The following is a 15,140-nucleotide window of genomic DNA, read 5'->3' on the forward strand; positions in this document are numbered from 1 at the left end:
TTTGTGTTTTTTATGAGTTATGGATTTTTAAAAATGCCATTTTAATTCAAAACTCAAAGATCTAATATTATATATTACATGCTTACTCTAAAAGGCTGTTGGGGCCTACAGAATACTTGCAAATGCCTTTATTACTGAAGATTGGGAAAGCCTAATAAAAGTTTCAGCACTTGCTTGGTGATAACATTCTTTCTTTTTTCTGTTTCTATATTACAGTACATTATGCTTTCCATGTCTATTCCTATAGTTTCTCAGTCAGCCCAACTCAGAGAAAGAACATTACAATAAGTAACAATCAGTTTTTTTCTGCTCAAACCTAAAATGCCTCAATAGGTTATATCCATTTCTTAGAATCTTTCATTTTTTGGACCAGGACCAGGAGGAGCAGGTGATGAACCTGTGATGCCCAGGATTTGAATTATTATTATAATTTATTTTTCCCATTCAGCGGTAATCCAGAAACCGTGCTTATAGTGTGACTGACCAGAACATGAAAGGAATTTCTTTTTTTTTTTTTCTTTTTTTTTTTAAAGGCCCAAGAGAAGATTATAGGAAGTGTCAAAAGAGAATTCTACATTTGAAGTGTATAAGCCTGGATTATATAAGTCAGATAAATGTTTAATTAGATGCCAATAACAAGCATAATGCCACTTTGGTCATAATGTACTTATTGTGCATCCCTTTGGATAAAAGCCTCTGCCAGATAAACGTAATGTAATGTCTTGGCCTTCAGCTATGAAAGGCCTGTCTGGCGGCATGCCCCATCTGCCCTCCTGTTATTTTAAGTGCCCTCGTGTCCCCACCTGGCCTGCATGTCCACCCCTCCCGCCCCGAGCACACTGCATTGTTCATCCACACTGGACAGCTCTGAACTTACATGGATAATTACCTAAGTTCATTCAATCCACTTGATCCATTTTGAATCTTTACTTGTTCATTTCAATTCTGTTACTATCAAGGCTAACGGTATTAGTATCATTAATGCTAGTACAGTACTAATAGCATTATTGGTAGTGCCAATGTGACGAGTACAAGTGTTGTTTTTATCACTCCTGCATCAAGTAGAGTGCATCTTGTTCAAGGGTACAATGACAGCCCCATTCGATGGACTAAATTCTGCAACACCTAGGATAGGGGTTATGTACATTTTTGTGTTTCTTTTGTGTTTTTATGTTTTTATTTTGGGTTAGCACCTGTTTTACAGGAAGGTTTGGCTGAGACAGTTTTGGCAGGTAACTGTAGTAACTATACGCAATCTATTTCATTGCTGTACACAATCGAATTACTATACGCAATCTACTTAAACTGAGCAGCACAGGATAAGCCTGAGTCACACAGGTTTTCTTGAGCACGTACCAAATGGGACCAAATGCAATTTCATCTGTATGAAACAAAAGGAAATTACCTAGTAGGACATATCTAGCACTTAACAGGCCTTAAATGGGGCTTACTCTGCTACAGTGGTAAGCACCTCACTGATATGTATTAGAGGATAATGAAGTTATCCGTTCGAAGCAGCGCTGACTTTCATAACATAACATAACATAACATAAGGTAAGATGAGAGCAGGCCATTCAGCCCAACACTGCTTGTCTATTCCTACCACTAAACTGTCAAACAAAGTAAGATACTTCTGTAAATTTGGGACCCTGTATCCCTCATTAGATGATGTACCTGGGAAAGGGGGGTTTGAGAGGGGAGGAGGGAAGAAGGAGGGAAGAAGGAATTTATCAGTGATCACACTTCTGCAATTCTTTATGTAGTCAGATACAACACATTTACCCCCAAAAGAAAACAAATTAATCTTAAATATTTTAAATATGCCAGAAATTTTCCTTTTTTTTCTTTTTCATTATTTCTTTTAATGTAACAACTCATCCAATTAGGGGATTTTCAGAGACAATGCAAATCCAACACGGGCCGTGTCTTAATGAAAGGACAACGGATAAGGACCGAATCTGAGTCCCATCCCATGGGTGAAAGACAAAATAAAAACAGGCTAAGAAAGCTTTAAAGCCACTGGCATCTTTGATTTGGGATGCAACATGACAACAACCAAAAAAAAAAAACTCTCCTTGCAGTAATCTGTGTCAAGTTAATCGCCACTATTTTGGAGTTGGGAAAAGCTGGTTCTCAACATACAGCCAAAAATAGCTCTGCGATCCAGATTCTAATTTTATAATTTTGCCACCTTCTGAATTTTTATTTAACCAAGAGAAAATTTAATATAGAGCACTGAGCCTCGTGGATTCCCTCCACACACTACCATGGAAACAGTACCATGGAATAGGAAGTGTTCCCGAAAATCCAGTAACATTCACAACCGATTGCAGAGAGGTATCTCCATACACATGCTGTTTCCAGCTTTGTAATTCCTGACTTATATTTGCAATAACATTAAAGGTTCTGCATATTAAGCTCTGCAACCCAGGACATATTGCGAGACAATTATGCTACAAGACGTGCAGACATGGGTTATCTGAACACTAATCCCGGATAAGTGTTTTTATCTCTCTCTCTCTCTCTTTCTCTCTCTGTATCTCTCTCTCCATCTTTTTCTTGCCATCTTGCTCTCTCTCTATCTCTTTCTTACCATCTCTCTCTCACTCTGTCTTTCCCTCTCTGTGTCTGTCTTGCAGCAGAACAGCAAGAAGAAGTTCTGTCTTCAGAAACACGAAGTCTAAGTCCAGGCCAGGCCATCCAAAAGCTACTGAGATGGAAACCACTGACACTTCCCGTTCTTTCCCTCCTCTCCACAGAGCAAAAGCCACCATCACCTCACTGTCGCCTTTCAGGCAGATACAATATAATAAACCTGACAAAATAAAAATAATAAAAAACTAAAGAAAATGCATTAAAAAGTTATTTAATTACAACAGCCTTTTCCTCAATATATGCATTACATATATCCAACAGTAGTTACATCATATAGCTCTGTATAATACAGTGTGTATGTACAGTGGCTGCCTTTAGGCACTATATTGCTTGATAGGAGAGCAGGGATTCATCTGATCTGTTTCAGTTCTTAGTGCTGCCCCCTGGTGGCCACCAATCCCAGCTCTATTTCAAGTGCCTTGTGTGTCATCGCTCTCTGTTTTCCACACATCATAAATATATAAATATCTGTATAATTAACTGGAGAAATAGCACAGTTCTTGTGTGACCCTCAGGAATTCTAAACATTTCCCATGTGGAAAAAAAAAATCAGCCATCACCGAGGGGTTCACGTGGAAACTTTGGATGGGGGGAAGGAGGGGAGGGGAGCACGACACAAACTGTCTGCTAATTTGGGCCTTACTCCACCCTCCCCTCAGCGGCCTCAGGAGCCCGTTGCAGAGTTACTGTCGGGCAGCTCCCTCTTCAGCTTGTCCCGCAGTTTTCGGAAGGAAGGCCTCTTCCCGGGATCGGCCTCCCAGCAGACCCTCATGATGGCGTAGACGCTGGCGGGGCAGTCCTCCGGGGCTTCCATGCGATAGCCTTGCTCCACCGTCTCCTTCACCTCCTTCAGAGACTGAGAACACAAGGAGAACACAGTGTGCCACATGGCCTCCTGAACCCCCATTAGCCCACCTTTTCCCCAGCACGGGTAAGCAGGACAGGGGAACCTCTCCCCCAAATCTTGTCCGCTGTTATTTTTGGCGAGGACGTCCTGATCCATAGATCACAGGGCTCATGTGGGGGCCCGTCCCACGCTCATATGAACCCAATGAACTTTAAGGAGGGCAGCAGGGAAGTAGACGGACAGGTAGAGAAGATTGACGGAGAGACTATGTGTCACAGGGAGCTTTAAGTAAGATAATCCTACCCACCCCCACATCCCCAACCACCACCCTGACCCATCCTGGCTCAATGCCATCATAAGGAGCTGTTGCCATAGAAACGAGGCCTGCTAGCTCTAATCCCAGTTTATCCCTGCCTCCATTACCTGCTTAGTGCCGTTGCTTTGATTTTTCTGTGCCACATACCTGTGTGATATACACAGTTAAGACTAAGAAGCTAATAATAGTTCTCGCCCTTAAAAACTGAAAAATTGTTGTTACTTTGTCCTGCAGAGCTCACCATCTTGCCCCTGTGGGACATGTTAACAGTGTTTTACTGGCTAATCTTCAGGTATATAGAATTTCCATTTAATACTAGTTTGCGTTAATCACATTTTGAGCAAACATTCTCAGTAGCTGTCATCATCACAGGATGATGGTTTATTATATTCTTACAAAGTATCTACAGGTGATTAAATACTATCTAATATCTGTCAATGTCTGTTTTATATGAATACTTTTCAAAGTACTTAAACCCTCTCCACACAGAAAATGTTCATTGTAACAAAGGCACAACAAGGGATTATATAAATAAAGTGATTTATGGTCCTCGGAAGCAGAAGCACGTTTTTAAATAGATTAACGGGCAAACTCAGCTCAGTCTACTCAGTAGGCTTGCCTGGAAATGTTATTTAGAGGAATGTAGTTTCAACAAGATCTGTCCATGATGGTCCCCTGCTGGTGAGATACCCTCAGTGCACATGGGCTCTGAATACACAACTATCTCTGAACATTTGTTCATCATAGTCTACCTTGACATTACGTTACGTAAGGAACAAGGAAACTTTGGTGTGCTCGAATTCAGCACGTCTGCTACCCAAAACACATCCGCCGGCAGAAGATAAGTTAATCGTCTCATAGGTAAAGGTGAATTACTTCTGGATCCAAAGAGCTTATTTGTCCTTAAGGAGTCTTACAAGTGGGCTTTAGTACCTTTGAAATGAACTCACCCAGCGGTGTTTCAAAGAACATGCCTTAATCACACTTAGTTTAGCCCATACGGGCCATACGCTGGGGTCAAGACACATTGCTTCGATTGCCTAAGATGATTACACGGTCCTTAGACGTATGGAGGGCAGCACAGGATGTTCTTTAGGTGAACAGCACGCAGGGCTCGTATTAAAAGGTGCCCTCAGTTTGCCTCATAAGAAATATCATCTATAATACTGGATTAAAAAGGAAAGGAGATCCACATAGGTCCAGCTACAGAGCACAGTTAAAATGGCCTGTACTGAAACTGCCTAATGCAGGTCATACTCCAGAGTCCAGACAACATGTGAGAGATCTGCTGGAAACTCAAACCATTTTTACAGTCTGAGTCTGCCATTCTAATGTAGACAGTGCAAGTAAACGTCTTCTACACACACTTAGAATTTGTGAAAGGCAAGAGCTTTCTTTGTTTCTTCACAAACACAGTTTGACAAGTTCTGTAATCACTAAAAGGACGTTGCTAAACTGAGTTTGTGATGAGTAAGTGTAACACTTGCATTTAGTTGTAAGTTACAATTAAAGACAAATACAAGCCACTGTGGAATACAGGCCACTGAGTCAACGGTATGGAGCCTAGGGTTGCCAGATACCTGGTTTTTGACCAAACTGTCTGGTTTTCAAATTATTTGTACTGGTCTGGTTAGTGGTTCCAACTGCACAATATAATGTCCGATCTGAGTAATTGATTGAAAAAAATGACCTAAATGGTAAATGGACTGCATTTATATAGCGCTTTTATCCAAAGCGCTTTACAATTGATGCCTCTCATTCGCCAGAGCAGTTAGGGGTTAGGGGTTAGGTGTCTTGCTCAAGGACACTTCGACATGCCCAGGGCGGGGTTTGAACCGGCAACCCTCCGACTGCCCGACAATCGGTCTTACCTCCTGAGCTATGTCGCCCCGACCTTTAGTTCGTAATGAATTTGCATTTCAAGAACTCTCAGTCTGTGATCTGTTCCAATAGCTACCCACCTTGTTCACGATTAAGTTTCCAGCTGTCCATGTTGCCAGTTTGGACAAATTCAAAATCTGGCAACACTAATGTTACGTGCAGTACCTACAGGACAGTGACTTGCTAACGGCTCCATGTATGTAGCACTATGGCATCATGGCTATGCAAACTCTCACTGCGGGAGCTTACCATCTTTGGGTAGGGCTGTCTGCCGTAGGAGAACGTCTCCCATAAGAGGACCCCATAGCTCCAGACATCTGAGCGCGTGGAGAATTTCTGCCAGACAAACACAACCCCAGCATCGTTTACAATATCAAAACGTTGCCCTTTCAAATCCAGAAAACAAGCCGTGAGCTCATGGGGCATCTCACATCTTTCTTCAGAGCTTCGGGGGCAGTCCATTTGATGGGCAGCTTTGCGTTATCCGTCGCCTTGGAGTCCCTTTTGGCCAGCCCAAAGTCGCTAACCTTAGCCACACTGTCGACGGACACCAGGACGTTGCGAGCGGCCAGGTCTCTGTGTACCAGCCTCTTGGACTCCAGGTACTCCATCCCTGCACAGACGTCTCTGGGGACGCAACACACACAATGTACTCTGTTTCTCTGATGACTCAGAAAAGCCATGCACACTTTTTCAGTAGCATTTCCGTTGGGGACTATATTGGGATAGGATACTGGAGGTCTTACTATAGATTTCATAATAGCAAAAGTATAAATAAAGAAAAAATTGCGTGTTGCAAAACACATTTCCCTTGTGTTATATCTGCATAAAAAAGCTACAGGAGTTTCAGCATGAAAAATTATTTAAATAGACATGCATTACATGCATTCGCCATCCATCTTGCTGTCATGTCATCTGTGAACAGCATTTCTGCATCGTTTCGCTAAATGTAAATGGGCCGGCAAAAACAAAATCAGTCAACGTATCTTTACACCTCACTTCCTGCCATCCATTTTTGCTGTGTTTACATTGCTCCCCTGAGAGTGTCTTCCGTGATTTACTGCATCATCTTTAATAGACATAGTACAGGGGTGGGCTCTGCAGAAGGAGGAGACTGAGAGGCTGATAAAGAGATTGACGGGTCTCACAGTGCGAAGTGAAGCAGTTGCGTCTTGCCAATCACGGAGCGACCTCTCGTCCGGAGGAAATTCACCAGGTTACCCTGCAAAGCAAAGCCACACAAGCACACACACACACACACACACACACACACACACATAATGGTCAGAACCATCTCAGACAGGATACCATGCATTATTAACTTTGATTCATATTAACGAGGAATGAATGGCTTCTAAATTCCTTTCTCCCTCCACCACCTAACAGCATCCCTAATTTGGAAAGTACATTCACTATGATAGGCCCCTCCCACCATTGCAACATTTATCATTAATAAGCAATGGTGTGGACTGGCACACGTCCTTTGAAAAGGATGAGAAAGCCAGCCGCATCTATTCACGACAGTTATCTGACAGCTAATCAGCTGCATGTGCTGCAGCAGGGGACTGCACAGCTGGTGCGCCTGGTGCAGGCAGAGAGCCACTGGGTGATCGATCAGAGGAATCACACGAAAGATAAGGCAGGGAACACCCTGCTGATTGAAACCCTCCTTCCCTGGGACATACTATGGCCTACTGTCACTCCCAGCAACAGTTGGCGCTGGTGCAGTCCAGCCTTATTCCACAAACTCCCGCTAATCAGGCTATGGAATGAAGCCGGACTGCGCACACTCCCGCTGACTGATTTCACCACCTCTTGAAAATAAGAATGCAGTTGTTATGGAGTCTACAGGCCTTACGAAGACAGCTTCCCAGCTCAATTAAGCCTACCTTCGCCATGAACTCTGTGACGATGTGCAGCCCATTGTCCAAGATCACCCCTAGCAACTGCACCAAGTTCCTGTGCTGGAGTTTCCTGGGAGGAAGTGAGGTGGAACAAGAGAGAGGGAAATTGACAGAAACGTGTAAATATGGAGAGAAGTGGGTGAAGACACAGAAGAGGTCAGTTTGCTGGGCCCTGAAATAACATCTACAACCAACAGATCCAGGTCCAAAGGTTCTTACGTCATGACAGCGGTCTCCGCCAGGAAGGCCTGAGCTGTGACATCACACTTGATGTTCTTGACGGCCACCTTCTGTCCCATGTATTCCCCCATGTACACCTCTGTAGACCGGCAAGAGGCAGAAGGTCATAACGTGACTCACGCCCTTTTTTCCTCTCTACAACTAATTTGTCTTGATATTCATACAGGCGTGTCTTTATACTGTGGTCACCACACATGATTCAGACCCACAGAACTTCCTGATTTATTGTAGAACCGCAATTTCTGACTTTCCAGCAAAACAACGTTGCTATGGTATTTTGTGATGAGAACAGGCAATACAGTACAGTAGAGAGGAATACAATGTGTATTTGTTTCGTGTAAAAAATAAAAAAACCTAGATAACGTTTGCTTTTAATGATAATGTTCATTTATAAAGAAAACATCTGTGTGAATATAATATTTTCCACACATTATGTCGCAGGGGGGAAAATGGGATGATTATTTTCCACAGTTTCTGATACCAATAGAGGACTTAATCTTCCATTTTGTTAACTCAAGGGATTGTGTTGCAAGGTACAATAAGCATTCAGCAGTTAAACTACTGTGTATGTCATTTTCCAGTTTTTATCTATTACCAAAAGACAACGATTCAGCATAATTGTAGAATTGTGCTTTTTTAAATCCATGATTAAAAAGGACAACATGTCATTGACTTGACGCTCACTGTGGCATTGTATCTGTCCTTATACTGTAGCAAATGGCTTCACCTGGCCTGATCACTAAACAACTTTACTTCTGTTCTTCACATTTCACCTTTGGCTTTACTGAACCGAAAGTCATAGTTGATGATTTGGATCGAAATAAGCTAGTTATAAGAACGGTAGAGAATGTGCCCTTTCCCTTACGGTGTCTGACGGTAGTGCCAGTGTCAGAGAGCGAGGCGGGTGACCCCCAGACTCACCTCCAAACTCCCCTTCTCCAATGCTCTCTCCCAAGGTGAGCTTTTTGATGTCCAGCAGCCATCCAGCTGAAACACACAAACGAGCAAGTCCCGAAAGGCCAATAAATGGAAGCTGTAGAAGAGGCTGAGATGACCAAAGCCTGACACCTGGACCTCACGCTTACCCTTAGACAGCTCCACCTCCGCTGATTTGGTGCCCTCTTTCTGTTTCGGTTTCTGCAGGGTTGTAGCAATGGCTCCCTTGTTCTTTGTGTAGAACTGGACAACAATGCGAAAACATATAGTATATGACCAAAAGTATCAGGACGCCCCTTGGTCTGGGGCTGTGTTTCACAGCTTAGCCCCTTATTTCCAGTGAAGGCAAATCTTGGATGGAGTCGTGACCTCAAACCCAACCAACACCTTTGGGATTAATTGGAAAGCCAACAGTGAGCCAGGCCTAATCGCCCAATCAGTGCCAGACCTAACTAATGTTCTTCTGGTTAAATGGAAGCAAATCCCAACAGCAACGGTCCAACATTTACTATAAAGCCTTCCCAGAAGAGTGGAGGTTGTTATAGCAGCAAAGAGTGGACCAACTCCATATTAATGCCCATAATTATTGATGAGATGTTGGATGTCAGGTGTCCACATACTTTTGGCCATGTAGTGTAACATCTTGATGTTTTACAGCATTCCCTTGCTCAAAATTGGGACACAACACCGTGACGCAGACTAATACGATCCAGTTTAATATTATAAGCTAGTTTGAGGGTGGGTTACCTGTTTGATATTTAATGTCATTATATTTAATGCTTGTGCAGCAAAGTAATTGAATTTGTGGTGCTGTGGTAAACCTGAATTAGGCAAGTCATTAATCAAAGAAAGCACTATATGCAGGAACAAAGGGAGTCCTTTGACACAGTTTGTGGCTGAAATATGGGATGGGTATCCCTGGTAATCCCTGTTGTTGGCAACCCTACCCGAGACTGTGGGGCATTAGCATTCACTCTCACTATTTACTGCGTGTTTCACAACAACACATCGTATAATTTCGTTTCTTCAAAATTTCCTTGACAAAAATATCCTATAAAGTGATACTTCTCAAAAGAAATACAGTACTGGCAGAAATTATGGAAACACTGTGCCTAAAGAAGTCAGCCCTCTTAAAACTGTTACTATTAAAATCAGTCATCTCCCCAGGAGCATTTAATAAGGGCAATAAATGTAACTAACTAGATCAAGCTTTGTGATAAAATTATTGTGCAGCACAAATCTTTGAGAGAGTATAACAACCACCACATGTATTCCCCAAGTTAAATTAGAATTGGGTCCTCAACTGACAACTGGCTAAAAGATTTTAAAATATTACAGCCCAGCTCAAAACCAGAAGTGAAGCATCTTAAAAATAGTCAATGAACAGAGAGGCAAAATTAACAGCCACAGAAACATGAATTTATTTGCCAGAAGAAGACCACAGCAATTAAATTCTCACAAATACTAATTAATATGTGTTCAATATCCTGCGTGGCTTAAGCCACTGTTATTACATTTCGACCATTAAGGCCATTTGGTCTGACCTGTCCCTCAGAGCGTGGCCTGTATTTATGAGTGGGAGAGCAGCTGAACACTGGTCTCCCACACAAGCTTATCACATGAACTGGACGAGGAAATGAGTCAGGCTAGATAAAGCAGCCCACTCGCCATGGGTAACCAGGCCTGGGTGCCTCAGATAGGGAAGCCTTCTCGTTCAATGTGATGAGGCACCACTGTTATTAATATTCACACCATCTGCCTCACATCACTTTGCGTCACTCAACTCTTCAGAAATTCAGCAAGCCAAGGTCAGATCTGCAAAATTATTTTTAATGTGGGTGTTCAGCTAGTATGACGACAAAGCAAAGATCTTTCCTTTGAAGCACAAAATGAGGAAGACACAACAATTTCATAACAGTTTCAAAGGTATTGGATTTGTCAAGACCTGTGGAAAACATGTGAGAGAAACACATGCAGAAATCCACCCAACTTCCTTTCAACCGCAAACAGATACACATCAATTCTCAACTTCAGATGTCAACCCTCAAATATATTGGGGGAGTGGCACTTTTTATAAATGGACAGTCAGTCAAACTAGTGCCATCGAAAGTCATGCGGTTATGTAGCACAACATAACATAATGACGAGAACAAGCTATCCAGTCCAACAATGCTCACCATTTTCTACCACTAAAGTGTACCTAGTGCTCAGCCTAACTAGAAATTAGATACTATCCAGCACCACGTCAAGCCAGGTCTTGAAACCCCCGAAGTCTCTGAGGCAAGCGATTCCACACGGTGACTACTCTCTGTCTGAAAAATACTCCCTAATGTCTGTGTGGAATTTACCTTTGGCTAATTTCCATTTATACTGTTTTTTTTCTACAAACAGAACTCAACCTGAAGAAACTCAAGTAGTTCACTTTCTTAATCACTTTTATGAATTTAAAAGTCTCAAACAAATACCTCCTTTTACTAAGCTTGAAGTCTTTCCTCAACTTTTATCTTACCAGGGACCAATTTGGTTGCCCATCTTTGAACCTTTTCCAGAGCCTCTATATCTTTCATGTAGTACAGTCCCCAGAACTGCACACAATTTTAAAGTGTGGTCTGACAAAGGTATTGCATAAGATAAGTATAACTTCCTTGGATTTAAATTCAATACCTTTGTCAATATATCCAAACATCCTGCTTGTCTTTTTTAATGCTACAGCACAGTGCCTAGAACCTGAAAGGCTCTGATCAAGAATCATTCCCAAGTCTTTTTCAAATTGAGCACATTCCAGTTTGTTCCTCACATAAAACAGTCATGCCTTATGTTTTTATCCCACATGTAGAACTTTACATTTAGCTGTTTTGAATTTAATTTGCCTGGTTTCTGCCCACTTCTGGATTCTGTTTAAATCCTCTTGGATTACATTGCTAGAGTCCACTCATATCATCTGCAAATGTAGGTAATGTACTTCCAATGTTCCTGTCAAGGTCATTTATATAGATGAGGAAGAGCAGTGGGCCCAGCACCAATCGCCGTGGGACTCTAGTTCCCGTGATACCCTGCCCAGATAAGATCCCCCCACTACTCCTTGTTCTACCTCATAGCCATTTCAGAACACACTCTGAAATATCTCTTGTAATTCCTACTGTCTTCATTTTGATACTCTCTTGTATAGATTTATTCATCCACTGTGGAGATTGCTTTGTCAGCTTACTTTTTCCTTACCTTTGGAAAGAATTTACATTGTGCATCAAGAATAACCCTTTTGAACCTGCCTCACTTTCCATTCAGTCTTCATCCGCAATCAAGAAGCAGCACCCAGCCTATATTATTTTGTATTATACAGTATTTAACGGTGCTATTTTCAAATGTTCTTTGGTCAGGTGTAAAGTATGTAGCTCAAAACATCACATTCTGCAGTATTAAACACTGTTACCTTTGGAGTAGTGGACAATGTGAACTCCACATTATCTATTAAACCTCAAAATATTCAGATTTTTCTTTACATGCCAACAGTTTGTAGTTCTAAAATGCCACAAAGTCCCTCTAGTCAGGTCTTTGAATGTAAATTGCTAGCTCTAAATCAAGGTAAATCTCCAAATCTTACCTCAATCATGTCAATGAGGTTGTAGAAAAACTGGGTGTTGTCAATTGTCAGCTTGTTGTCACGATAGATAACCCGGTAGTGAATGACTTCGTGAGCAAAACTGACACACAGCACATAATCGCCAGGATGCCGGATGGACTCTCGTACCAGGAACAGCCCATCCTCCATAGGTTTCAGCTTGTTCACCGCTTCTGGCCCTGAGATTTTCCCATGAAACCAGCTGTGATGGAGCCAAACAACCAATTAAGAGCAGCCACAGCCCAAATATTGAATTGCTCATGGCCCACATGACTTGAGAGGTTCTCAAAATACTTGACTCCAACAAAACTAGCATGTGCTTACACACACACATACAGTATTTAGTAGGCTGAGTTGATATTAATAAAAAAAGACTGATACCAAATACTCGTAACAATTAATGAGAAGTTATGAAAAAACCCTGAGGTGTAAGAAAGAAGTACTGAGGTTTTCATTCTTTTGAGCCCTACTCTGAAAAGGAAGAGTGTTTTTCACACGTCTCCGTAACATGCAATGAAACTATTCTAAGGGTTGGCACAGTTTGAGAGTGCGTGTATGCATGCCTAAATCAACTCACGGCATGAGGCTGAGGCTTGGGTCTATGCGAATGGCTTCCCGCTCTCGGACACTGCTAGCAGAGATGAGGCCCTCCTCTCCGGTCTTGTTGTGTGTGGCTTTGTAAACGCCCTTGTCCTGAAGAACAATACGTTTTGTTTTTTTTTCAATATGAACCCATGATAATACATCCACAGATCTGCCATTCCCATACTAAACCCCTTGTAGACTTCCCCTTCAAACTGCACATAGGGCTTAATGGAAAGCTTGTATCCCTAAACAAATAAGACGGCAGTCCAAATCATACCATCCCAATCTCCACAATGGTGAGAATGTCTCCTTTGCGGTAGGCCAGCTCAGAAGCTTTGGGCTTGGTGTGGTCATTCTTGGCAATACACTGAGTGCCAGCCGCCCAACATTTCTATAACAAAACAACAGGCAGGGTCAATAGCAACCAATGTATAAATCAAGGTGAGTTTGTTCATATCCAGAACTGAACTTGTTGATAACTTTGTGTTTAAACGTGACACTAAAGGGTCTACTGAAATGCCACTCATTCCTCTCTCAATGCAGACAACAATTAAATAATGTCTGTACTGTATGTGCTAAATTCTGAGAGAAGTAAAAAATAAACAAAAAATTTAAAAAGTGACTTAAGTTAACTTAGCATTAATGAAGAGCTCCCATAGTGGTCTGCAGTGCAAACGCTCTTGAACATGGAGACTTGTCTTTGCTTGTGGTATAATTTAGCCCACACACTTCCTTTACGAAATACTATGTAGGCCATGTCATTTTTAAAAATGAGTTCAGTTTGTCGCAACAAAGTGCGGTAGACTACTAAATCTCATTTTCCCTACTGAACATTGATACTCGCAGAGTCTGTGATTTTCTAGTAATACAGCACATCACATTAGCTGGACAGTAAGGACTGGTGTCGATTTAAAGGATGATACATCAAGAGAAATAAGAGAATCTATGTCGAAGTGAACAGCCATTCACTCAAACGGTGGTCTTAAGACGGATCTCAAAGCTTACCGTTGCCATCCTAAAGTGTGGCTGGTCCAGGCTGGATGACTGATGTTATTTCATAGGGTTAAACAGTGCCTGGTTGAGAATAGTAGATTCCATATGTAAGAATCTGCTGAAACAATGTAAATGTTCAGTGGATATAATTCAAAGCAGTAGCCTAAGCCTGGGTTGGTTTGAAAGAGGAATGTTTTATTCATCCTTAGTTTCAAATCATTCATGACCCACCGATCCGTGACATTCTCTCTTGAAGGGACCACGTGAGAGTTTGGAACTTAACACAGCGAAAAAAAGTTCAAGCACCACCATTCGTCTGCAGAACGAACGTTTTCAATACTATGTTCAAAAATAGCCAATCGAAATTTACTGAAGATCTGAAATTTAGTTAAGAAAGCGATCACCTATCATTACAGTTATAATCTTTTTGTACTTTTCTGTGTGTAAGCCTTTCTGGCTGTTTTATTTATTATAATGAATTATTATTATTAGGCTATTATTATTATTGACTGAAGTCAATGGAAGCCTATTGAATTACTGAAATGTCTACAGCGCCAGCGGTGTGATGACAATAGCTTTTCCGAAAATAAACATCGCCCCGAACCGAAAACAGCATTAATTTATCGAATTACTTTAACGGCAACTCTATAATAAAAAATAAAAAAGCGATTCGATGCCCAAAGCTCTAAAGGAATTCGCCAATGACTTCTTCATTCAATGCCATACGTATGTTAGAGCTAAGAATTGCAGCTGCTTTCTTTCGAATACGTCCTGTAGCAACCTTGTGTTGAATGAACACACCTCACTTACCTGAATGCCTCTCATAAGCCTTTGTAGACGCAGTCTGCTATGCCATCTCTGCGACCCAGCTAGGACAGCAGATTCCAGCAGAGAGATCCGTGTGCGGAGGAGGTGATGATCAATGTACTGCTGCCAGAGTCAGCCAAACAAATACAGGCCAAATGCTGAACCGGCTTCCTCATTTCAGAGCGCACCAAGCGTGAGACCCTTTAACCATTACCACTGGTGGTAATGACGTAGCTATGATTTGTGACCATTCAAGGCACGCAAGTTTTTTGTTCATTATTCCCTTGCAACAATGTGCGCTATGCTAGTCCAAATGTTCATATCCAACTATACATTCACTACCATGTGAAGCGTTCC

At 41.9% G+C, this 15,140-nt stretch overlaps 1 protein-coding gene across 2 annotated transcripts; it reads right to left on the reverse strand.

Annotated features, from left to right (window-relative positions):
• Positions 1–1,851: 1,851 nt before the first annotated feature.
• matk (megakaryocyte-associated tyrosine kinase) lies at positions 1,852–15,138 on the reverse strand. 2 transcript variants are annotated; one of them, XM_035412576.1, is made up of 13 exons: positions 14,787–15,138; positions 13,989–14,057; positions 13,261–13,374; positions 12,976–13,091; positions 12,381–12,600; positions 8,929–9,022; positions 8,765–8,830; positions 7,823–7,922; positions 7,589–7,673; positions 6,848–6,921; positions 6,131–6,326; positions 5,949–6,035; positions 1,852–3,511 (listed from the first exon to the last, which is right to left on the reverse strand). In XM_035412576.1, exons 2-13 carry the CDS (start codon positions 13,995–13,997, stop codon positions 3,320–3,322), a joined length of 1,353 nt encoding a protein of 450 aa, XP_035268467.1. In that variant the 5' UTR covers positions 13,998–14,057; positions 14,787–15,138; the 3' UTR covers positions 1,852–3,319. The 2 variants fall into 2 exon arrangements, with proteins under 2 accessions (XP_035268467.1, XP_035268465.1); XM_035412574.1 differs by having other exon boundaries at positions 13,989–14,091; positions 14,787–15,130.
• Positions 15,139–15,140: the final 2 nt, after the last annotated feature.

This window comes from Anguilla anguilla, chromosome 4 (genome assembly GCF_013347855.1).
Source record: "Anguilla anguilla isolate fAngAng1 chromosome 4, fAngAng1.pri, whole genome shotgun sequence".
NCBI classification, from domain to species: domain Eukaryota; kingdom Metazoa; phylum Chordata; class Actinopteri; order Anguilliformes; family Anguillidae; genus Anguilla; species Anguilla anguilla.

Bases quoted from the DNA above. Each gene is read 5' to 3' on its own strand.
- matk (XM_035412576.1), bottom strand. The intron at 9,023-12,380 runs GTAAGATTTGGA...ATTGTTGTCCAG, and splicing joins ACCTCATTGACATGATTGAG to TTCTACACAAAGAACAAGGG. The intron at 6,036-6,130 runs GTGAGATGCCCC...TTTGTCTGGCAG, and splicing joins CCGAAGCTCTGAAGAAAGAT to AAATTCTCCACGCGCTCAGA.